The 24,359-nt window shown below is 51.3% G+C and overlaps 1 protein-coding gene across 2 annotated transcripts in view; it reads right to left on the bottom strand.

Annotated features, from left to right (window-relative positions):
* The window catches only part of CENPE (centromere protein E), a 1,911,253-nt gene that overhangs the window by 28,903 nt on the left and 1,857,991 nt on the right, over nucleotides 1–24,359 (bottom strand). For both annotated transcript variants that reach the window (XM_085641421.1, XM_085641422.1), the window contains one exon: nucleotides 1,520–1,803. In XM_085641421.1, the coding sequence (XP_085497547.1) occupies nucleotides 1,520–1,803 (284 nt within the window). The remainder of the gene's footprint in view (nucleotides 1–1,519; nucleotides 1,804–24,359) is intronic.

The following is a 24,359-nucleotide window of genomic DNA, read 5'->3' as shown; positions in this document are numbered from 1 at the left end:
CACTCTTCTCATTGGTTAACCCTGTATGCATTGGGAGTGTTCTTTGTGAATATGTGTGTTATAAAAGATTGTGCGCCACGAAGTAAAGTGGCAGTCTCCTAAGAACATACCGAGTGTACTTCTGGGACAACTGTACTTAGCTGCAGCTAATAAACCTTATCTTCTACGCCTAACGGAGTGTCCCATGTCTCTGTTCGACAAAGCAGGTGAACTCAGGAGATTAAGGCGTACCCTGCGCCGCCAGGCCCATAAGGTTCTGGTTCTTCACTCCATGGAGTTTGCAGACAGTGAAACTCTAATGAGAAATACACTACAGAGTATTAAAAAGTCATCTACTAAGAATAGTGTACACTCTACGCAACGCTTTGCAGAAAAGACACTGTTCGCTTAAAGTAAGCAACGTCAGAAGGTGCTAAATATTATACTACCTACAGCCTTCCTACTGGGGTGAAAACCTTACAGACAGCCCATCATCTGGAACAAAAGAAGCACAAGTACATAGCTTAGTTAATAACCGGTGCAGGCAGTCTATGTTACGTAGAAATTGTCATACTGGGACTATCTGGTTTACTAACTCAAGGGTGCTTACAATACTTAGTATGCTGTAAGTAGAATGTCTGCCCAGTTGCAACCTTTTTCTGTAGAGCCTAAAAACCTGCGTGGAACATAATGGACACAAGTTGTCAAATGTTACATGCACACAGTTACTCTTTGGTTCAAACGTTTATAATGTGTTCAATAACTCCAAACACCTATGATGCATTAGGAGCACATACGTTTTGAAACACCCATCAGCTGGCCCCAGGCTGTACAACTTTTAGTAGAAAAGTAATATGGTAGTCACCTGCCACTATGTAAACACACTAGCACACTAATTGGTTGAAGTCATCAGTGATGTCATCAATGATGTCAACTTGTAATGAGCGATGTAATATGTAAGTTAATAAGCAGTGCATGGCAGGGGTGCAGGTTCTAGTTAGCTTTGCTAACTATAGCTGGTAAATTTCTGTGTGTTTTTTTACATTTTATAACGTTGACAAATTCACCCAGCTATAACGTTATGTAAACCTGTGTTCTTTTCAGTGAATAATATATGATGCCTAATGTTTTCTCTTTTTGTCGAGAGAATGCCATGAGAGAGAACCAGCACAAATAACATTGCGGGGACAGTAGAGCTATTAGATTACTTAAACATGTAGTGTTCTATTTTTATCGCTATAAAACTGCTCCAGAACAAAGTCTAGTTAATCACTTTAATTCTCTTATCTTTAAAATACTCATTACAGTAAAGTAGATTCAGTACCTTAGTTTGACACAAATAACATATTTTAAATTGGCTTGTTTATAAAGAAAAACAAACATTCTGTTAAAGTAATCTGTAAAAAGATTGTTATAAATGTTTTTTTGTACAAGATCAGTGTTTATGATCATCAATTGAGATCCCCTCAAGGAAAAATATACAAATAAACAACTCAGTCATTTAACTTCGTTCTACCATGCTCTAACAAATGATACATACCCGAAATTGTTCCAAAACTAGAGTTGTCAAAGAACTGTGTCGGTCGAGGCAACGATAATGCTTTTGATCTCGGATCAAAAATACTACTTTTTGGGGAATCCAAATTAATTGTTTCCTGTGTTGTGGATTCATGACATTTAGAAGGGACATGATCTTTATTTTCAACGGGAGCTTCAGGTTTTCCAGCAGGTGTTGGAAGAAGATTTTGTGATGCCTCAGATATCAAATAATTTCTTGCTGCTTCCTTCAACTTCTGGTTTTCCATCTTCAGCTGAGCCTCAATTCTTAGTTTGGAAAAAAAAATACTTGGTAACTTTGTTGATTCAAACTAGTAGTACATCATTGTCAAGCATTCACAGAATTGACCAAATACATGTTTAAATTACAATTCTATACTGAATAAGCGGATACCTATCAGTAAAAATTCACAGTAATCTTAACTATCATAATTCTTAAATAATAAAGTTGGCCTACAGTTTTAAATACTCAATGCCATCAGAAGTGAAAGCTTCAGAATAACATTGTAGGCCTATAGTGAAAGGGTGGCAGTAAAGATCTGACAAAATGAATAAGAGATACATATTGTAATCTAAAATTTTCCTTTGTTTGCAAACTTCATAGAAGTGATAAATATTGATGAGTGCCCTTCATGTGTAGTATCCCAAGTAATGTGTGTAGAACAAGGTACTTACCTTTGGTAATGCTCTTCTGGTGAATGCTCTAACAGTAGAGTTCTCGTCGTCGATTTCCCAAAAGGCACCAGACTGGATCCTGAATGATTTTAGCATTTGTTCCCAGAGCTAACAGATGGCACCATTAGACTCCATGTTAGCATCACACTGGCCCTGTATGTGATGACACGTATTCGGACACAAGTGCTACCTATGTGTGCTGATCAGCTTTCTTTTTCAAATCTTCCCTGCCTTCAGATAAGGAAGGGTAAATTGTGACAACCTGCGCATATGACAATGAGCAGAACCTTACGAAAAAGTTACTTACCTTTTGCAAAAAAAATTCTGGTGGATCATCTAGCTACCTGCAGATATCTCACCTTTGAATATACCCAGGCTTCAGACTGGTCCAGAAACGTCTGCAATAAAGTTTAGGTACTGATAGAGGGCACTGGTCCTGTTCAGCATCAGGCACAGGGTCATGATGGTGTCATTGGGCCATATCGTGCCAGGACTTGTGCCGTGGTGTCAGTTCAATTCTTTTTGCCACAACTTGTTATCGAGAAGACTAACACTTAAGCAGTGGTGCAATACTAACACTAACTTGGAATCTTATTAGGAAACACAGCGGAGTTCTCTAGAACGGGGAGGAGGGAGAGTTGGTGAGGAATCTGCAGGTATACAGAGTAGCCACCAGAAAGATTGTTACTGAAGGGAAGTAACATTCTTCTGAATGATACTTCTACCCACAGAATCCTCACATGTGACAGACTCCCAAGCAATACTTCCTTTTGGGTGGTGGGAATGGGTAACTAGATAAGGGAATTGTGTAGGACAGGCAGGGCAAAAAGACAGTCTCCAAATCCAAACAAAAGTGTTTGGCATAAGTGTGAACAGAGGACCACACAGCTGCGGTGCAGATAAAGGCTATTGGAACACCTCAAAGCAGGGCGGAGGTGGAGGATGTTGCTCTGGGGAAATGGACCTGGATGTGCTCAGGTGGTCTTGCCTAATGCATAACAGATCGTAATGCATTGAATGATCAAGTGAGCTAAAGTTCACTTTTGCACAGAATTCCAAATTGTTACAGCCAGTGCTACTAACAAAAACCTGGTAATCCGTGAAAAATTCCTTCATACAAGTGACATAGAAGCTAACTGCACACTTCGGGTTAAGTCCCTAAAGCCTCTCCTCTTCCTCTGTGTGTTGATGCGGAAGAAAAAAGGATCGATGGGTGATAGACTGCCCTAGATGGAAAGGAGATACCACCTTTCGAAGGACAGTAACTCTAGCCCATGACACCAACTTGCCAGGAATAGGTAAGTAAACAGGGGTAGGATAAAAAAGCCTGCAGCTTGCTAACCTGGCAAGCTGAGATGATACCAAGGAGGAAAAAACTTAGAAAGTCAAACATTTCTAATGAGAACTATGAATGGGTTCCAAAGAAAGTTCCCATAAGAAAGTTTAGAACCACATTAAGGTCCCACTAAGCCATTATAAAGGAAGTTTGCGGTTCTCAATTCCATTAGGGGACTTAAACAAGGAGGATTGATCCGATAAACAGAAGAAAGCGGACAGTGCAGAATGTAGCTAGCAAAACTTTAATGCGCCATGAACAGTGTGAACTGTAGTATGTTTTGCAAGGGTCACGTTTAAAGGGCCAATCGATTTCTATGGGTACCAGGAAACAAACTTGTTTAATCTCCAGAATAAACAGATTTTGCAGAACGGCTGTATGCCGGAGGGAATATGTACACCACTTCTGGTGATAGCTGAAAAACAATTTCCGCTCTCAATCACCATGCATGAAGATGTATGCTGTGAAAATTGAGGTACAGGACCTGTGCCTCTGGGACATGTCCGCTCAGAGTTGAAGACAAATAAGGGCAGTAAACAACAAGCGTTGGAGGTCTATATACCATCCCTTCAGTGGACAGGCAAAGCCAGGCAATATGGACTCTGAGTGCAAGGTTGGCCGCAGACTGCCGTCCATCTTGGGAACTAGAAAGTTCAGAGAGTATAATCACTGTCCCAGTTCTTGCTATGGCCTTAGTTACACCACCCCTTTCTGCAGTAGGCTGTCCATCTCCTGCTGAAGGATCTGCAGGTGGTCTTCCCAGAAACTTAGTGCGACAGGAGGGTACATTAGGAGGATGCTGGTGAAAGGGTAGGGGATAACTCTTTTCTATAATCTGGAGAACCCAGAGGTACAAAGTTATAGCCTTCCAGACCAGCATTGCATGCTCCTTCACTAAAAAACAGCTGCTGCTTACCCGATTGCAGGGGGGAAGATGAGGAAATTAGTTTCCTAGCATGGCCTTAGCCTTTTCCTCCTTTCTGTCACACACAAGGATTTCTCTGTTGCTGTTGGCCTGGTGTACAAGATTCTGGAAAAAAGGTAGGATTCTTAAAGGAGCAAAAAGACCTTGAAGAATAAGGCAAATCCCTTCTGTAACGCCTTATCTGGTAGAGACAGGATCTAGCCGCAGATTCCTAACCTTTGAATTCTCCCCAGGTGCCAGACTGAATCAAGACATTTTTTATAGCAGTGCCTCTGCTCGTTTGTAGAGGGCGTCAAGAGACTCCACAGCCACAATATCCATCAGATGTGACATCGACGGAGTCTATAAAGGCCCTCCCTTGACACGCTGAAGTCAGATTCTTCAGATACTACTTTGTGTCAAAAACGGGGAGCCACTATAGAAACGGACTTGAAAGCAGTGTGTCCAAAAGAATGTTCAGGTTCATGTCAAACAATACTAAGTCCTATTGAAAAGAATTAGAATGCCCAGAAATGATCTTTTAGGTAAAAGTAGAAAACCAGTACATAGAACGGGGAGGATCTGATAGACCTCTAGCCGCAGTTTCCTTACCTTTAAATTGGATGCCCAAGCCATACCATTCCAGGAGGAGGGTCTGAGAACAGGTCCCTCTAAAGATCCCTGAATCGGACAGGCCGGTCTGCAATAAGATAGAACCACCAGGCTGTCTTAGGAATAGAGGTGAGGAAAGGGAGACACATTACCAGAAGAACTATGGTAAATCCCATAGGGAACTGAAGTCAGTAACACATTAAAAAGCAGGGGATAACATTACACATGGCAGTGGAATAACTAGGTACCCAGTGCCAGAGCCCTTTGCCAAAACCGTACCGATGTTCCACAATTGGCACTAATTCAGCCCCCCTGTAAGTCCCTAGCAAATGGTATGCCTGGGACTGAAGAGGGTCCACTAGGGCTGCAGCCTGAACTGTTCAACCCTGGGGACCCCTCACCCAGATCATTCAAGCTGTTGCAAACTGCGTGTCTTGGTGCAGACAAAATCAAAGAAATGACATGGCACACATCCCTGTCTGCCATGCCCACAGACACTGCATGAGATACAGGTAAGCCACCTCTACAGGAGGCTTTACAGCCCAAAGGCAAGGCGCTCTATATCCCATATGTGGACATATCTCCTGGAGAAGATATGACCCTGCAATGTCTAAGTCCATTCGCAGACTCTAAGTGAACAGGGAAGCCATAACGAGTACATAGGATGGACACTCTTCATTACGAGTTCACAAGCCCCATGATGGCTTCACTGTACCCCAAGATGTTTGGTACCAAACGAACAAGTTACTTACCTTCGGTAACGATGCATCAGTAAGAGACTTAGATTAGTTATACATTCCTTACCCTAGAATTAGCCCCAGGCGTCAGACTGGATCCGGAGAAATTTTTTCATAGCAGTACCCCTGACCATAGGTAGGTGGAGTTGGTCGACTCCGCATTTATCGTCGGCGTCGTGGTCGCCGGGATGACGTCGTGGTATCTGCTTAGACGCTGCCCCTGCGCGCTGTCAGTTGTGACATGACTTTCCATGCCAGAAACGCAGAGCCATGCAAGACACTGACCACTGGTGCACAAAACTAGGGCCCTGGAAGGGAGTCCCTATCCCTAGAAGTCAGTTCGCAGATCGGGGAGGATGAGTGGGCGATAAGGAATCTATAACTAATGTAGGTCTCTTATAGATATATCGTTACTGAAGGTAAGTAACTTGTCTATCTGAAAGAGACCATTAGTTATAGATTCCTTACCTTAGAATAGATTCCCCAGCAATACTAACCCCGGAGGAGGGTCTCCGAACTATGTTCACACAAGGAAGTCCTGGAGAACAGAACGGCCGAAAAAGCTTTCTCTCCGGATGAAGCTGCCCAGGCAGTAATGCTTAGTAAACGTGTGCAGGGAGGCCCACGTGGCTGCCTGGCAGATATCAACCAATGGAACTCCACATCCCAAAGCAGTAGTAGCTGCCGTCGCCCTGGTAGGGTGGGAATACAGTCCTGCTGGAGGTTCCTTTTTAGCCAAAAAAGATCTTAATGCATAGAACGACCCTTCGAGAGATGGTACGTTTGTGCACTGCCCGGCCTTTCTTGCACCCACATAAACCATGAAGAGTTGATTGTCCACCCGTAAGTCGGTCAAGATAGAAAGATAGAGCACGTTTTGGGTCCAGACGGTGGAGTCTCTCCTCCTTTTTGGAAGGGGGCTGAGGCGGGAAGAAGGTGGGCAATTTGATGGTCTGACCTATGTGGAAAGAGGTAACCACTTTCGTCAGAAGAGAGGCCCTAGTACCGAGGACTACTTTGTCCGATTTGACAGCGAGAAATGGACGTCTGGAAGCTAAGGCCTGAAGCTCACTCACCCTTCAAGCAAAGGTGATAACAAGCAAGAAAGCAGTCTTCAAAGTTAAGAGACGAAGAGGACAATTATGTAGTGGCTCGAAGGGAGCACACATAAGATAACTGAGGACAAGATGTACAAGTTACTTACCTCCGGTAACGATGTATCTGGTAGAAACTATTCTAGCCGCAGATTCCTTAACGTAGAATTATCCCCAGGCATGAGACTGGACCCGGAAAACTTTCTTGCCCCAGCATCTCTGCACGCCGGGGGGCGGTATCACGCAACTTCGCCCTGACGTCTTCCGCAGTCGTGACATCAGCGAGGTCACATAAGCCCTACCTCGGCGCGCTGACGTCCATTTGCTTCGGAGAACTTTTCCGCGCCACAACGCGGAGCCATTACACAACAAAACTGAGGATAGCATGGGAACAGTGTGCGAAAATAATCAGAGAAACAAAACAGAGAGAAACAAACGGTGAGGAACAGCACCAGTTGGCACCAAGGTACCAGAAGGCTACAGAAGCGAAGCCATAGCAGGGAAAGAGCAGAGCACCACTCTGAGGAACAACTGTGCAAGCCTAGGCGATAGCACCAGTTGGCTCTAAAGTACCAGAAGGCCATAGCATCAAAGCCACCCCGAGGAACAACCGTGCAAGCCAAGGCGACAGCCATCCTGGAGGCACAAGCATGTGAAAGCGCAATAACAGAAAGAGAGAGAGTCTGCAACCACAAACCACACAGTGAAGGGCCACAAGCCCGGAACAGAGGAGCAACAGGAATCCACCCCCAGACCACACCATCAAGGAGGGCTACATCCCCTGAAAGGAGCAGGAGGCCAAAGGACAGGCAAAAGAATCCCCAGCGTAGAAGACCGCAAGGGGATCAGAGACTCCAAACAAACAGAGGTAAAAAAAGCAAAAGTAGGCCCCTACACTGGAGAGAAACCAGCTGGAGGGATGCAAAGCCACGCAGAAACCAACCAACCCTGCATCATAAGAAAAAAAAGGGGGGGGGGGGGGGGGGCTTAGAGAAACAATCGAGCAGAACCGGACAGCCTGACCAGAAGAAAGCGAAGAGGACACCCACAGAAGACAAGCCACCCAGAGGGAGGCGAGTACAGAAAACCAAGCGGAGGGTCCTCGCAGACCGGGGAGGAAGGGCGGGCCGTGAAGGAATCGGCGGCTAGAATCATCACTACCAAATACATCGTTACCGGAGGTAAGTAACTTGTACATCTGATAGAGACTACTAGCCACAGATTCCTTAACGTAGATTAGATACCCTAGCCATACCAAGAGGGGAGGAGGGCCTGCGAGAGAACCCAGTAGGAGGAACACATGGCCCCAGCAGGGGACGTGTCACGGGGACAAGAAGGGCGGCCCAGCCCCTACCAAGCAGAAGTAAGCAAGAACAAGGCGAAGGGAAGACTAGGAGACCCCAAGCCTATTCAAGGTACAACAGCCACAAACCTTCGTAGGGACAGACAGCCGCAGAGGAGCACCCAGGAGGAAAGAACGACCCCAACTCCAGGGAGAAGAGGCAGAACCGGAGGCAGAGCCTGCCACAGGAAAACACACACAATGACAGCGGAACAGGCATCAGCCGCAAGGAAGCAGGCAAGGCAGGAACGGCTCCGCAGCCAAGGAACGCAGGCATAGGAAGAAAGACGCAGGTGCGCAAAGCCCTAGCAGAACAAGAGGCAGGGGCACAAGGTAGTACAAAAAGTGTCACGGCAATGGGCCAGCACAAGCAGGCGTGCACAGCCGGCAGCGGACAGCACCATGGAGCAGCGCACCCAGAACAAGCGAGTCGCAGGCCGAGGGCAGAGGACAGGAAAATGCAGAACAAGCCCTAAAGGAGGATAATGCAATAGACACACACCAACTCACGAAGAGAAATGGAACCAGCCAGAAGAGAAAAAGGGGAAGACACGGAGGACGGACCAAGCTGCAAACTAGAACACAGGAAAGCCATGAGAAACCCAGTCCCCCTGGAACACTAGACAGAGGACCAGGCTGAAACGCCGGACAGGAAGGCGGAAACACCACAACATGACACCAGGGCAAACTGTCAAGTGATGTAGTGAACACCGAGAATGATGGAACCCGGAACAGCGCAAAGCTGCGCCTGGACAAGACACAAGAGACCGCACCAGCGGAATACAGTGAAGCCTAGAAAGGTAGGGAACCCGAAAAAGGGGCAACCATACCTCCCCAGCGCAGGACAGAGCTATGTAATAGCTGCAAGTACCCCACATAGGGTAAGATACGTCCCACTAAAACATGGGAACACCTCTTAGGGAAAAACCCGCAGCAGAGGACCAGAACATAAGGTTAGGGTATGCTACGTCCCAAGAAAACATGTGAACACCTCTTAGGGAAAAATCCTGCAGCAGATGACAGATCATAAAGGACCTGCAGACAGAACCACAGACGGCTTGTGTTAGAAATGGGATTTCTGGTTGGCTGAGGCTTGCGCCAAATCCAGGCAGAAACCACCACTCTAGTCAGGGCAAGGAAGTTACACGCCAAAGATAACCCCTGCTCACCCCCTTGGTAGCTTGGCACAAGCAGACAGGCTTATCCCTGAGGCGATGTGTAAAGCGTTTGCGCGCGCACCCAGCAACAACACCCAAGGCCCACCACAAAGGAAACTCCACACAAGGTATTCTATAAAAATAGCCTTTGTATTATACACAACACATTAGATAAAAACACACACTCTACAATGTGCCAACAGGCACGGGCAGAATTTACAAGGGATCATATATACAGGGGACAGGGCCACATGGACCACTGTCAGGAATTAGCACTTAGAACATAGCACAAATCACCAATAGTAAACGTAGAACATAACACAAAGTAACTGTAGAGCACAACCAGCCTCTACTGGCGCAATAATGACCTCAGCGTCATCACACTAGCATCAGGTATAAAACCTATCCTGCATCTATCACAGGGGCATAAATCACATTATGCAATTCTCATTGGTCTAACTCATTAGACCTAACCACCTAGGTATAACTATACTAGGGGCGCACATCGCACAGGGAAGTACATTCTCCCTACCATCAACCTAAGCAGGTAAAACAACCTTCTAGGCAGAAATAACCACATTTAGAGGTATAAGACACAGGGTGCGCCAAACATACTATACACAGCACATTTCCTAGCACCAAAAGCATGAACACAGGGTGCGCAAAACATACTACACCGTACATTTCCTAGCACCACAATCACATCAGAGTCCAGGTTGCGCCAGAACCTAAACGTAGCAGCTGCCCACTACTTGCTGGGCAGCTGGGGACAAGCACAGGGCCTATACGCTGCAGCTGGCACTAAGTGCTGCGCAGCTGGGGGAGGCAAATAGGCGCAGGGGGGGGGCTCTCATTAGCCCTTCTGAACAAACTGCGCCAATCCTTGGAGCCCTCTAGGCTCTAGAACAGTGTGCCAAACGTGGGAGCCATCTGGCTCTGGAAATCATGCCCCCTGGAGCACACTGGCTCCTGAAATAATGGTGCGCCAATATGCTGGAGCCCCCTTGCGCTCTATAAACAACTATGCCCCCTTTGGAGCCACGCAGGCTCCAGAAATCATTAGGCTCACGTTGGAGCCACGGGCTCTTAAGAAGACACATACCCCCGATGGAGCGGCCCTCTGCCATGTGGGGCCGCTCAAGCAGTACTGATCTCACCTCCCCTCTTGGGACGCACGGGAGCTTGGGCCTCGATCCGGCAACCAGGGGGCCCCTCTACTCACCGGGATTCTTCTTGAGACGGACTTCTCGGGACACCGCCGGCGGGAGCAGCCGCACTCTTCTCGTGGTGCGGGCGGGGCTCCCTCTCAAACACGGGAGCCCTGCCCAGGCATCGGCGGCTTCTCCACTTCTGTAGCGGTCATGGCGGGGCTCTCTCACTTCATGAGAGCCCCGTCCTCTTGACGCGCCGGCCTTCTCCCGGGACAGGGATTTCTCCTCCAGGAAGTGGCAGTGCTAGCACTTCCGCTTCCGTCCCGCGGCCCCGCCCACAAGCAGGCGGGCCGCGGACTCGGCGGAGACTTCCACAATAGAACGCGGGGTGAGCACCCGTATTCAACTAAAAGCCGTCGGCGGCATTTTCAGCGGGGTGGGCGCCCGCAGAGACATCGAACAGGCGCTATGAGGGGTAGGCTCCCTCGGAATTGGAATATAAAGCAGGGTGGGCACCTGCTCTTAAAACCTCAACAATAGGCGGCCATAAGCGGGGTGGGCACCCGCAATTGGAGGCAAAGATAAGCGGCACCAACGCGGGGTGGGTACCCGCCAATTCGGCATCCAGAGGGGAATCCCTACGTCGGGGATTCCCTCTTCTTCATGCAGCGCAGCGCTGCTAAGGCCCACAGGTTCCTCCTTCCTGGGGGGAAAGATAGCGCTTCCCAGGCGCTAGGGACAACAGAAAGTCCTGGAGGCATCAAGGGGGCAATGTAGGGCCCAGGGGCCAGCACACAGGGCCCTCCAGCAGGGAGGCAGCCCCCATGGCGGTCCCTCCTGGGCCCCACCAGCAGCAAGCCCCCTCCTGTCAGGATCCAAAGCAGAACAAGCAATAAAGCGCTCACCAGGCGCTAGAAGTACAGTCCTCCAATAACCAGGGCATCCAGGGGCTGGGCAGGGCCCAGGGAGGCAAGCCTTCCCCTGGGCCCCAGCAGCAGCACGCCCCTGGTAGATTCAAGTGCAGAACAAGAACATTTTGTAAGGGGACACAGCCCCTTTTTATTCACCAAATCCCTTTGTCTGGGTTCAGGGTGAGGGGGAAAACCAGTCGCAGCTGGTTGGGGAGCACCCTTGATGTGCTCAGCCCCGCACTCTATTCACTGGCAGGGCTAGGGTCGTCAGTCGCACCACAGGGGGCGGGGCCAGCATTGTGTGTGGAAAACCCTGTCCTATTCAGGACCCAGGTCTCGGACACAAGCTATAAGACTTACCAATGGGCGAGCGACGCCCTAGGGGCCTTGGTGACGGGCGATGCTGAAAGCGGAAGTGGCGATTCAGGGACCCTCCGCGGGGGATGGACCCAGGGACAACACAGATCTGGACAACCGGGCGGAGAGGAGCTTCATCCGATGCTCCCGCCGGGACTTAGGCTTCAGATGCTGGTAAGCGTCGCAGTCCGTGGAATCATGGTGCTCGCCCAAACACCACATGCAAATAGGATCAGGGTACGTCACCGACACCGGACGCGCGCAACACGAGCACGCCTTAAAGCCCGAAGGCATTCGCACACTGTCCCACCACGCAAAAGCGTGAAAAGGATGCCTGAAAACAGGACAGGGACACAATCCGGGTCTGCGTTGCACGCAGAAAAGAAGGAAACTGATGTCAGCATGCCGAGGTGGGGCTTATGTGACCTCACTGACATCACGCCCGTGGACGACGTCAGGGCGGAGTTGCGTGGTACCGTCCCCCGGCGCGCAGAGATGCTGGGGCAAAGAAAGTTTTCCGGGTCCAGTCTCACACCTGGGGATAATTCTACGTTAAGGAATCTGCGGCTAGTAGACTCTATCAGATAGTTTCTTTAGGTAATTGTATCTCCAGAACGCTACGGGGAATTTGTTTCATTTTGGTGTTCAAAAACTCTTTAAAAATATATGCCATTTTTATAAATTGTCGTCATATTTCTTGAGAATCATGTTTTTTCCCCATCCAACTGGTTTGGTACTGTTTAAATGCTTGACACGTGTTCCTTTGTTGAAGCCGGACTGCTCAGAGTCACAGCTACCCATGGTTGAGCTAAGGTTTGACAAACAAGCCTGATGGAACCAAGACAGGGTGGAGAGTTTATTACAAGGTGAGTTTTCACACGTACAGCATATAATAAACCACATTTCCTCACTAAGTCCTGGGCCGTAGCCACAAAAGCAGTGAGAAGATAGTTGATAAACTGTTCCCTGCTATGAGGAAGGGCAACAATGTCAGTATCAAAAGGATTAGTGATAGAACAAGTGGTGTCACGTTTGGCATTGGAGGAGATTGACGCAGCACTGGCTTAGTGTAGACAGGAGCACGGTTGTGACATCTGGCACTGATGAAGTTGGAGGTGGCGTCAGCGGGTTACACCCCTGGCTGGAGCGTGGCACCAGTAACAGTGCCTGATAAGCACAGATCCAGGAATGGACATAGAGGGCCCAAATGGAGTCAACGAAGGTCCCGGTATGGTCCTAGTTAGTAGACCACTTGAACCCATGGGGCCCAAAGGTGCTCCAGAGGACGTTAGCTGCTCAAACAGGTGCATCATAGCCTCCTAGATATCCTGAATCTGAGCAGTAGCAGCCCCCGTCCTGGAAACGTGAGCAGGCACAGGGCGGAATCAGGGACCGACTCCCAAAAGATTTCAGGAGCGGATCCTGGAGGCATGGTGTCCACGTGCCCAGTTGCGGGATTTGGAGTGGCATTACGGGGAAGAACCCCATTTGGACGCCTTTTCCTTCTTGTGAGACTTACCTGAAGAATGTAACCTGGTTGACGAGTCCTCCGGGGACCGGTCAAGAATGGCCCTGTCCCTGTGACTGACCAAAGAGGGGCCTTGTGGTGTAGGGCAACAAAAAGCTTTGCCTCCCACTCCTAGATGACTTTCAAATGCATCCAGGTGCACTGACTGCAGATCGTGTATTAGTTTGATACCTCAAGCAACACAGACCGACCTAGTGGGGATCAGTGACAGACATTTGTCTGTGATATTCCACACATGGCTTAAAGGACAAGTTACTTACCTTCGGTAAAGATATATCTGTAAGAGACAGATTAGTTATAGATTCCTTACCTTGTGAATTACCCCCAGGTGTCAGACTGGGTCCGGAGAATTTTTCGTCAGCAGTACACCTGCGCGTCGAAAGGTGGCGTTGGTCGGCTCCGCGTTTGCCGTTGGCGTCGTGGTCGCCGGGATGACTGTTAGAAATGGGCCTTCTGCCTGGCTAAGGGGCATGCGCCAAAGCCAGGCAGAAACCACCACTCTAGTCAGGGCAAGGAAGTTACACGCCAAAGATAACCCCTGCTCACCCCCTTGGTAGCTTGGCACGAGCAGTCAGGCTTATCCCGGAGGCAATGTGTAAAGAATTTGCGCACGCACCCAGCCACATCATTCTAGGCCCACCACAAAAGAAACTCCGCACAAGATTATATCAAAAATAGCCTTTGTATTCTCAAAACACATTAGAATAGTAAACACATAATATACACTGTGCCACCTGGCACTAAGTGCTGCGCAGCTGGGGGAGGCAAATAGGCGCAGGGGGGGGGCTCTCATTAGCCCTTCTGAACAAACTGCGCCAATCCTTGGAGCCCTCTAGGCTCTAGAACAGTGTGCCAAACGTGGGAGCCATCTGGCTCTGGAAATCATGCCCCCTGGAGCACACTGGCTCCTGAAATAATGGTGCGCCAATATGCTGGAGCCCCCTTGGGCTCTATAAACAACTATGCCCCCTTTGGAGCCACGCAGGCTCCAGAAATCATTAGGCTCACGTTGGAGCCACGGGGCTCTTAAGAAGACACATACCCCCGATGGAGCGGCCCTCTGCCATGTGGGGCCGCTCAAGCAGTACTGATCTCACCTCCCCTCTTGGGACGCACGGGAGCTTGGGCCTCGATCCGGCAACCAGGGGGCCCCTCTACTCACCGGGATTCTTCTTGAGACGGACTTCTCGGGACACCGCCGGCGGGAGCAGCCGCACTCTTCTTGTGGTGCGGGCGGGGCTCCCTCTCAAACACGGGAGCCCTGCCCAGGCATCGGCGGCTTCTCCACTTCTGTAGCGGTCATGGCGGGGCTCTCTCACTTCATGAGAGCCCCGTCCTCTTGACGCGCCGGCCTTCTCCCGGGACAGGGATTTCTCCTCCAGGAAGTGGCAGTGCTAGCACTTCCGCTTCCGTCCCGCGGCCCCGCCCACAAGCAGGCGGGCCGCGGACTCGGCGGAGACTTCCACAATAGAACGCGGGGTGAGCACCCGTATTCAACTAAAAGCCGTCGGCGGCATTTTCAGCGGGGTGGGCGCCCGCAGAGACATCGAACAGGCGCTATGAGGGGTAGGCTCCCTCGGAATTGGAATATAAAGCAGGGTGGGCACCTGCTCTTAAAACCTCAACAATAGGCGGCCATAAGCGGGGTGGGCACCCGCAATTGGAGGCAAAGATAAGCGGCACCAACGCGGGGTGGGCACCCGCCAATTCGGCATCCAGAGGGGAATCCCTACGTCGGGGATTCCCTCTTCTTCATGCAGCGCAGCGCTGCTAAGGCCCACAGGTTCCTCCTTCCTGGGGGGAAAGATAGCGCTTCCCAGGCGCTAGGGACAACAGAAAGTCCTGGAGGCATCAAGGGGGCAATGTAGGGCCCAGGGGCCAGCACACAGGGCCCTCCAGCAGGGAGGCAGCCCCCATGGCGGTCCCTCCTGGGCCCCACCAGCAGCAAGCCCCCTCCTGTCAGGATCCAAAGCAGAACAAGCAATAAAGCGCTCACCAGGCGCTAGAAGTACAGTCCTCCAATAACCAGGGCATCCAGGGGCTGGGCAGGGCCCAGGGAGGCAAGCCTTCCCCTGGGCCCCAGCAGCAGCACGCCCCTGGTAGATTCAAGTGCAGAACAAGAACATTTTGTAAGGGGACACAGCCCCTTTTTATTCACCAAATCCCTTTGTCTGGGTTCAGGGTGAGGGGGAAAACCAGTCGCAGCTGGTTGGGGAGCACCCTTGATGTGCTCAGCCCCTCACTCTATTCACTGGCAGGGCTAGGGTCGTCAGTCGCACCACAGGGGGCGGGGCCAGCATTGTGTGTGGAAAACCCTGTCCTATTCAGGACCCAGGTGTACTCCTCCCACCCATCTAGCTGCTGATCTCCCCATTCACCACTGGGTGACTCATCCTGACTCTGGGGAATCCCTAGCCCGTCACATGACATGACCAGCCAATCACGCGACAGACACACTGCACACAGAAGTGCCCACTTCTAGAAGTGGCACTTCCACACTAGGTACATGCACGCCGCACACATCATCGCGCAGCATTCACTCCCACGAGTCCACACATACCAAACTCGGGCCTGCACACCCCACGCATCAGGAACTACTAGGGACACATACATTCCCCATGCATTCCTATGGGAGGGCAGGCCTATCTCACCACATGCACTCAGAGTGTGCACGCACTTTACCCTGGGACACAGGGAAAGTGCGCAGGAACCAAACAAATCACCACACCAAGTCACCAATAAAAAGCAAAAAGTTCAGGGGTGAACCTGCCAGAAGGGCCAAGTCCAACAGCTTGTCAATCAGCCAATCAAAAAAAACACAGAAGGCCCAACCTGAAGACATATGGGCAGACCACGACCAAAGAACCACAAAATCCGAAGGGGCTGTACTAGCAGCCAACAGCACAAATTGGGTCAACCTAAGGACCCGAAGGCATGCCAACCCACCAGAACAGACAGACGGTCCAACCAAGCAATGCTGCCCATAAAGCAGCAGAGGACCGACAAGCCAAGTTTACGGAGGGGGAGGAGGAGGAGGAGGAGGAGGAGGACGGAGCCCTGCAAGGAGCCACTGAATGGCAGCATCCGCATGGGTGTTAAACAAGAGCACCCCATCAAAGAGCAGGTCAACGAGACGCTCCCTCACATTCTCAGGAAAAACGCTATGCCTCAGCCAAGCATGGCGACGTAGAGCCACTGAACTTGCCATTGTGCGGCCAAGAGCATCAGAAACATCCAGGGCCGAACGAAGAGTGAACGTGGCCAGCTCCCGGCCATCCAGCACATGGCGTCGCAGGTCGACTGAGACATCGTCCGGACAGGCAGAAGACAGAAGGGACTCCACGGAATCCCACAAGCTGGAAGTAGCCCTGGGCAACACACAAAGCGTGTTGAGCGCTCGCAAAGCAGCACTAGAGGAAGCAAAGTGGTTCCGCCCCCATGAATCTAACCACCGGGCCTCCCGTGACGGAGGAAACACCACCAAAGGCAGGGAAGGAAAAGCAGTCTGCAGAAGAGGGCCCTGGGTAGAAGTGTGGAAAGAAAGGCCGACTGGATCGTGCAGAGCAGGACGGTAGCTGTGGAGAAGCGACTGGGGCACCGGATCCCCCGTGGCAGGACGCCACCAGGCCCCCAGAAGAGAATTATGGAGCGAAGCTTCGAAGGGAAGAAGCAGCTCCTGTCCACCAGAGCCCTGATGGAGAACCTCCAGCAAATGGTCCGTAGGGAATGGGGTGGCAGGGTCGCCCATGTGCAAAATGCCAGCGGGCGTGGAAATGGCCCGGGCAAAGGCCGCACACGCCTCCGTAGGGCGTCGAGGGAGGGGGGGGAACAATCTCCGTGGGCGACGGATGTAAACTAAGCCCGCCATCCGCGAATCCAGCTGGAGGAAGAAATGGCCAGCCCCGGAATGGTGGAAGATTGACAGACGAGTGGGGAACCTGAGGCGCCTCTGGGGAACGCTGTGGCCACTGGGACGGCGAAGAGCCCTCCCTGGAAGAAGCCACGGAAAAAGCCACGACACGGCGGCCCGTCTCCGGGGAAGAAGAGGCAAAAAGTTGATGAACCTCTGGGGAGGAGGGGACCTCTGGAGACGAGTCGACGACCCAAAGCCGTGGAGTCCGCCACAGGCGCCGGCGTGAAGTGCCAGAGGGGACGCAGAGATGACCTCTTACACTACTTGCACCCTAGGAGAATGGGGCTGGGCCGGCTCCGGGTCGGCGAAAGAACGGCACCGACTCGACCTCCGATGAAGCAGCTGCCTGCGTGGAGAGACGAGAGGGACGCAGGGACGCACACCGGCCCCTAGCCAGCACCCGCGGCGCCGTCAGGGTCGACAGCCGTCGGCGCCTGCGCGCCGTCAGCTTAGCTTCTGGCAAGGCAGCCGCCTGCTCAGAAGACCGAGGAGGACTAAGGGGCAAGCTGCAAGTCCGGGCGACCTCCAGCAACACCACAGGGACCCCCTCGGGGGTTTCCGGCGAGGCAGAGGTGCCGTGGGCCGAAGAGCCGCACCCCGACGACACCACACCTCCAGAACCTGAAGCCGAGCCCGTCGGCACCGGGGTCGGAGCCGCCGCCGATGCCATGGAAGGCCCCGAACATGGCAAGGGATCCACGGACGTCCCAGGAAGAGGAGGAGGAGCCAAGGAAGCCTGCAGAGTCGCAGCATAGGCCTCCAATTGGGCCCTAGTCGCCCCGGTGCCAGGAAAAGGAGGGTAGGGTGGCGACGAATGAGGCTGCTTGTCCCGTGGAGAACCCGCGCCCTCCGCAGAGCGGGGACCAGGCCTCGGACACAAGCTATAAGACTTACCAATGGGCGAGCGACGCCCTAGGGGCCTTGGTGACGGGCGATGCTGAAAGCGGAAGTGGCGATTCAGGGACCCTCCGCCGGGGATGGACCCAGGGACGACACAGATCTGGACAACCGGGCGGAGAGGAGCTTCATCCGATGCTCCCGCCGGGACTTAGGCTTCAGATGCTGGTAAGCGTCGCAGTCCGTGGAATCATGGTGCTCGCCCAAACACCACATGCAAATAGGATCAGGGTACGTCACCGACACCGGACGCGCGCAACACGAGCACGCCTTAAAGCCCGAAGGCATTCGCACACTGTCCCACCACGCAAAAGCGTGAAAAGGATGCCTGAAAACAGGACAGGGACACAATCCGGGTCTGCGTTGCACGCAGAAAAGAAGGAAACTGATGTCAGCATGCCGAGGTGGGGCTTATGTGACCTCACTGACATCACGCCCGTGGACGACGTCAGGGCGGAGTCGCGTGGTACCGTCCCCCGGCGCGCAGAGATGCTGGGGCAAAGAAAGTTTTCCGGGTCCAGTCTCACACCTGGGGATAATTCTACGTTAAGGAATCTGCGGCTAGTAGACTATCAGATAGTTTCTTTAGGTAATTGTATCTCCAGAACGCTACGGGGAATTTGTTTCATTTTGGTGTTCAAAAACTCTTTAAAAATATATGCCATTTTTATAAATAGTCGTCATATTTCTTGAGAATCATGTTTTTTCCCCATCCAACTGGTTTGGTACTGTTTAAATGCTTGACACGTGTTCCTTTGTTGAAGCCGGACTGCTCAGAGTCACAGCTACCCATGGTTGAGCTAAGGTTTGACAAACAAGCCTGATGGAACCAAGACAGGGTGGAGAGTTTATTACAAGGTGAGTTTTCACACGTACAGCATATAATAAACCACATTTCCTCACTAAGTCCTGGGCCGTAGCCACAAAAGCAGTGAGAAGATAGTTGATAAACTGTTCCCTGCTATGAGGAAGGGCAACAATGTCAGTATCAAAAGGATTAGTGATAGAACAAGTGGTGTCACGTTTGGCATTGGAGGAGATTGACGCAGCACTGGCTTAGTGTAGACAGGAGCACGGTTGTGACATCTGGCACTGACGAAGTTGGAGGTGGCGTCAGCGGGTTACACCCCTGGCTGGAGCGTGGCACCAGTAACAGTGCCTGATAAGCACAGATCCAGGAATGGACATAGAGGGCCCAAATGGAGTCAACGAAGGTCCCGGTATGGTCCTAGTTAGTAGACCACTTGAACCCATGGGGCCCAAAGGTGCTCCAGAGGACGTTAGCTGCTCAAACAGGTGCATCATAGCCTCCTAGATATCCTGAATCTGAGCAGTAGCAGCCCCCGTCCTGGAAACGTGAGCAGGCACAGGGCGGAATCAGGGACCGACTCCCAAAAGATTTCAGGAGCGGATCCTGGAGGCATGGTGTCCACGTGCCCAGTTGCGGGATTTGGAGTGGCATTACGGGGAAGAACCCCATTTGGACGCCTTTTCCTTCTTGTGAGACTTACCTGAAGAATGTAACCTGGTTGACGAGTCCTCCGGGGACCGGTCAAGAATGGCCCTGTCCCTGTGACTGACCAAAGAGGGGCCTTGTGGTGTAGGGCAACAAAAAGCTTTGCCTCCCACTCCTAGATGACTTTCAAATGCATCCAGGTGCACTGACTGCAGATCGTGTATTAGTTTGATACCTCAAGCAACACAGACAGACCTAGTGGGGATCAGTGACAGACATTTGTCTGTGATATTCCACACATGGCTTAAAGGACAAGTTACTTACCTTCGGTAAAGATATATCTGTAAGAGACAGATTAGTTATAGATTCCTTACCTTGTGAATTACCCCCAGGTGTCAGACTGGGTCCGGAGAATTTTTCGTCAGCAGTACACCTGCGCGTCGAAAGGTGGCGTTGGTCGGCTCCGCGTTTGCCGTTGGCGTCGTGGTCGCCGGGATGACTGTTAGAAATGGGCCTTCTGCCTGGCTAAGGGGCATGTGCCAAAGCCAGGCAGAAACCACCACTCTAGTCAGGGCAAGGAAGTTACACGCCAAAGATAACCCCTGCTCACCCCCTTGGTAGCTTGGCACGAGCAGTCAGGCTTATCCCGGAGGCAATGTGTAAAGAATTTGCGCACGCACCCAGCCACATCATTCTAGGCCCACCACAAAAGAAACTCCGCACAAGATTATATCAAAAATAGCCTTTGTATTCTCAAAACACATTAGAATAGTAAACACATAATATACACTGTGCCACCTGGCACTGGGCAATATTTACAAGGGATTATTTACACCTGACAGGGCGCACTGGACCACTGTTAGTACCATCACAAAGTGAACTTAGTAAATGTAGAATTTAGCATAAACATAGAACATAACCAGTACTACTGGTAACCACTGTACTTAGCATCAGCCTGTAACTAACCACATTAGGCGCCAAACGCATTTTACGCCAACCTCCTCAGCATAAACACATTATGCAATTCTCTCACAAGTCTAAAAACATTAGACCCTAACCTCCTAAGCATAACTACCTTAGGGAATAATTCTCACTAGCATAAACCATCATATGCGAACCAACCTCAATCATGAATCACATTTAGAGGTATCAACCCAGGTGCCCAAATCATTCTACAGAGATCACATTTCCTAGCACCCAAAATCACAGTAGGGCCTGGTGCCCTATAACTCTAGCAATTCCCCCTGGCCAACTGGACTTCTCAGAAAGGGGCTCAAATGCCCTATGCCCCCAAAGTCAAGGCGCGCTGCCAAGGCAGCGAAGGTTAAGGTGTGCACTTCAGCGCAGACCTAAACGTTGCAGCTGGCACTAAGTGCTGCGCAGCTGTGCAGGCAAAGATGGGGTCGAAGGAGTGCGTCTCACTCCTGGCTTAACCATGTCCCCTAAAAGAAAACAAGACCTAAACGGTGCAGCTGCCCACTACTTTCTGGGCAGCTGTAAGAGGTAGAATGCGGCATGGGCTCTCACTGGCCCTTAGGAACAAATACGCCACACGTTGGAGCCAATATGGGCTCTAAAGTAAGTATGTCCCCATGAAGCACTCTGGCTCCTGGAAGAATCGTGCAACAATAAAGAACGAGAACTTGCCCCCAACGTTGGAGCGCACATGGGGCTCTGAAAACAATTATGCAAAGCGTTGGAGCCACTCAGGCTCCAAAAATAAGTAGCCCCTCTGGAGCATACTGGCTCCTTAAATAACTATGGCCCGAGCGTTGGAGCTTTTTGGCTCTAAAGTAATGATGCGCCCGTTGGGGCGACCTGCTATCAGACGGGGCCGCCCAAGAACCCTAAACGCGGTGCCTTCACTGGCACGTAAATCAAGATAGGCTCCCTTCGTTGGAGCCTGCAGGCTCGAAAAATAACTCTGCCCCTGTTGTTGGAGTGGGCCGCTGCCATCCGGGGCCGCTCTAAAAGCATCACTGGTACCGTGCCTTTACCAGGCACCAACAGTAGTCTCTACGGAGCCCCCCAGCCCTTTCACACTCACCGGGCTGCTCTTCCTGGCAGGGACTCCTCTCCGTTGCGGCAGCACTTCTCCTGCGGGGCTTCCCTGGACTCATGGGAGCCCCGCGCTGCGATGGGCGGCCTGGGCCGCCTGTCCTCTTCACCCGGGCCCCCTCCTGGGACCCGGGACTCTTCCGCATTTCGGCCGCCACCGCGGGGCTCTCCCTCCAGCATGGGAGCCCCGCGTCAATCCTGGCCCACGGAGTCCCTGCCTTCCGGGTCGCGCTGGGCAGAGGCCCGGAATGAATTCAATGTGCGTCTCGGGCTGCGGCGGTGATTCCCATCAGTGAAATGCGGGGTGGGCTCCCGCCAAGGCACACAACGCGGGGTGGGCACCCGCATTAAATAACGAAACAAGCGGGGTGGGCACCCGTAAGTCAAATATCGGCACCAATATGCGGGGTGGGCACCCGCCTCCATGTATTAAAGGAAGACTCGGCAGAAACGCGGGGTGGGCACCCGCAAAGCACCAGACACATATCCCCATGCATTCCTATGAGAGGGCAGGCCTATCTCACCACATGCACGCAGAGAGCAAACACACTTTACACTGGGCCACAGTGGTAAAGTGCGCAGAGGCCAAAAATCACTACCAATATGTCAGAGCTTAATGCAAAAAGTTCAGGGGTGAACCTGCTAGAAGGGCCAAGTCCAACAATGACGTTGCAGCAGCTACTTAGACGCCGCCCTCGTGTGCTGACGTCAGTTCTTTTACATGACATTCCATGCCAGAAGCGCAGAGCCATGCAAGACACTGATCAATGGTGAGCAGAACTAGGGCACTGAAAGGGAGTCCTTAACCCTAGAAGTCAGTTCGCAGAACAGGGAAGATGGGTGGGGCGGTAAGGAATCTATAACTAATCTATGGCTCTTACAGATATATCGTTACCGAAGGTAATTAAGTTGTTCATCTGAAAGAGACAATTAGTTTACCAATTACCTTGTGAATAGATACCCCGGAGGCGGGTCTGCGAACAAAGTTCATACCAGAAAGTCCTGGAGAACAGAACTGTCAAAGAAGCCATCTCTCCGGACTTGGCTGTCCAGGTACTAGTGTTTTGTGAACGTGTGCAGAGATGCCCACATAGCTTCTTGACAGATGTCATTGAGGGGGACTCCCTGTTCCAAAGTAGTGGCAGCTGCCGTCGCCCTGGTGGAAATGGGTGCACAGTCCCACTGGAGTCTCCTTCCTTGCCAAAGAGTAGCAAGCTTTTATGCACAAAACAACCCATCTGGAGATGGTCCTTTTAAGCACGGCCAGACATTTTTTGGTGCCCACGTAGCAAACAAAGAGCTGGTCGTCCACCCGGAATTGCTTGGTGCGATCCAAATAAAAGGAAAACGCACGTTTTGGATCCAGAGGGTGGAGCCTCTCTTCCTCCTTAGAAGGATGCGGAAGCGGAAAAAAGGTAAACAAATTGATGGTTTGACCAATGTGGAAAGACGTAACCACCTTGGGAAGAAAGGAAGGTCTAGTTCTTAGGACGACCTTTCCGGATGAACAGCAAAAAAGGGCGGCTTTGAAGAAAGAGCTTGGCACTCACTCACCCTGCGAGCAGAGGTGATGGCAACTAGAAAGGCAGTCTTTAAAGTAAGAAGTCTGAGAGGACAGTTATGAAGCGGCTCAAAGGGAGTGCACATGAGGTAAGTAAGAACCAAGTTCCCACTGAGGCATTACGAAGGGAACAGGGGGAAAAAGATGAGAACGCCCTTAAGGAAGCGATTTACAACATGGGACTTGAAAAGATGAGGCTGATCAGGAAGCCTAAGAAAAGCTGAAATGGCTGAGAGGTAGCCCTTTAGAGTGTCTAGAGCAGAGCCCTGTTGGGCCAAAGACAGGAGGAACAAAGGAACCTCAGTAAGAGGGGAAACACAGCTGCTGAGTGCACCATGCCACAAATATGTTCCATCTGCAAGCGTATGCAGTCTTAGTGGAGGGATGTCTGGCTGTCAAAATAACCTCAGACTTCGGGAGGAAGGTCGAAGGCTGTCAACTGTCGCCGCTCAATTTCCACGCAAGGAGGTGGAGACTGGACAGGTTCAGGTGGAGGACCGTTCCCTGCTGCTGCGACATAAGAATCTCCCATAGAGGCAGACAATTGGAGGATCAATGGCCATGTGTAACAGCTCGGCATACCAGACTCTTCGTGCCCTATCCAGAGCCACAAGGGTGACTTGGGCCCGGTTGCGCTTGATCTTCTTCAGTACTCTGAGCAGAAGTGGTATAGGCGGAAAGGCGTATAGAAGACCGCAACTAACAGCTTCACCTAGCGAGTGCTGCCTGGGAAACTCCAACGCGGAGAACTGCAGAAAGTGCGCATTCTCTTCGGTGGCGAATATCTCTAACCAAGGCTCCCGCCACTGCTGAAAGAGACCTTGCGCCACCTCCGAGTGAAGATGCCATTCGTGATCCATCATGCACCTGCTGCTGAGTTCGTCCGCCTTGGTGTTCACAGAACCCGCCAGGTGTTGAACCACCAGGGATATACCCTGATGTTCTAGCCATGTCCAGAGACGGAGAGCCTCTTGACATAGGGTCCACGACCCGACCAAAACTGTGAGAGTATAGGAACAGTGTGCGAAAGAACAGAAAAAGGAATGGTGAGGAACAACACCATAAAGAGCAGTGCCCGGCACTGCAGTACCCAAAGGCAGGGGAAGAATAAAGAACAGGGCAGCAACCCTGCCA

This window comes from Triturus cristatus, chromosome 2_2, assembly GCF_964204655.1.
Source record: "Triturus cristatus chromosome 2_2, aTriCri1.1, whole genome shotgun sequence".
Classification (NCBI taxonomy): domain Eukaryota; kingdom Metazoa; phylum Chordata; class Amphibia; order Caudata; family Salamandridae; genus Triturus; species Triturus cristatus.
Note: the sequence above shows the minus strand (reverse complement) of the source record. Positions and strands in the feature narration are given on the sequence as shown.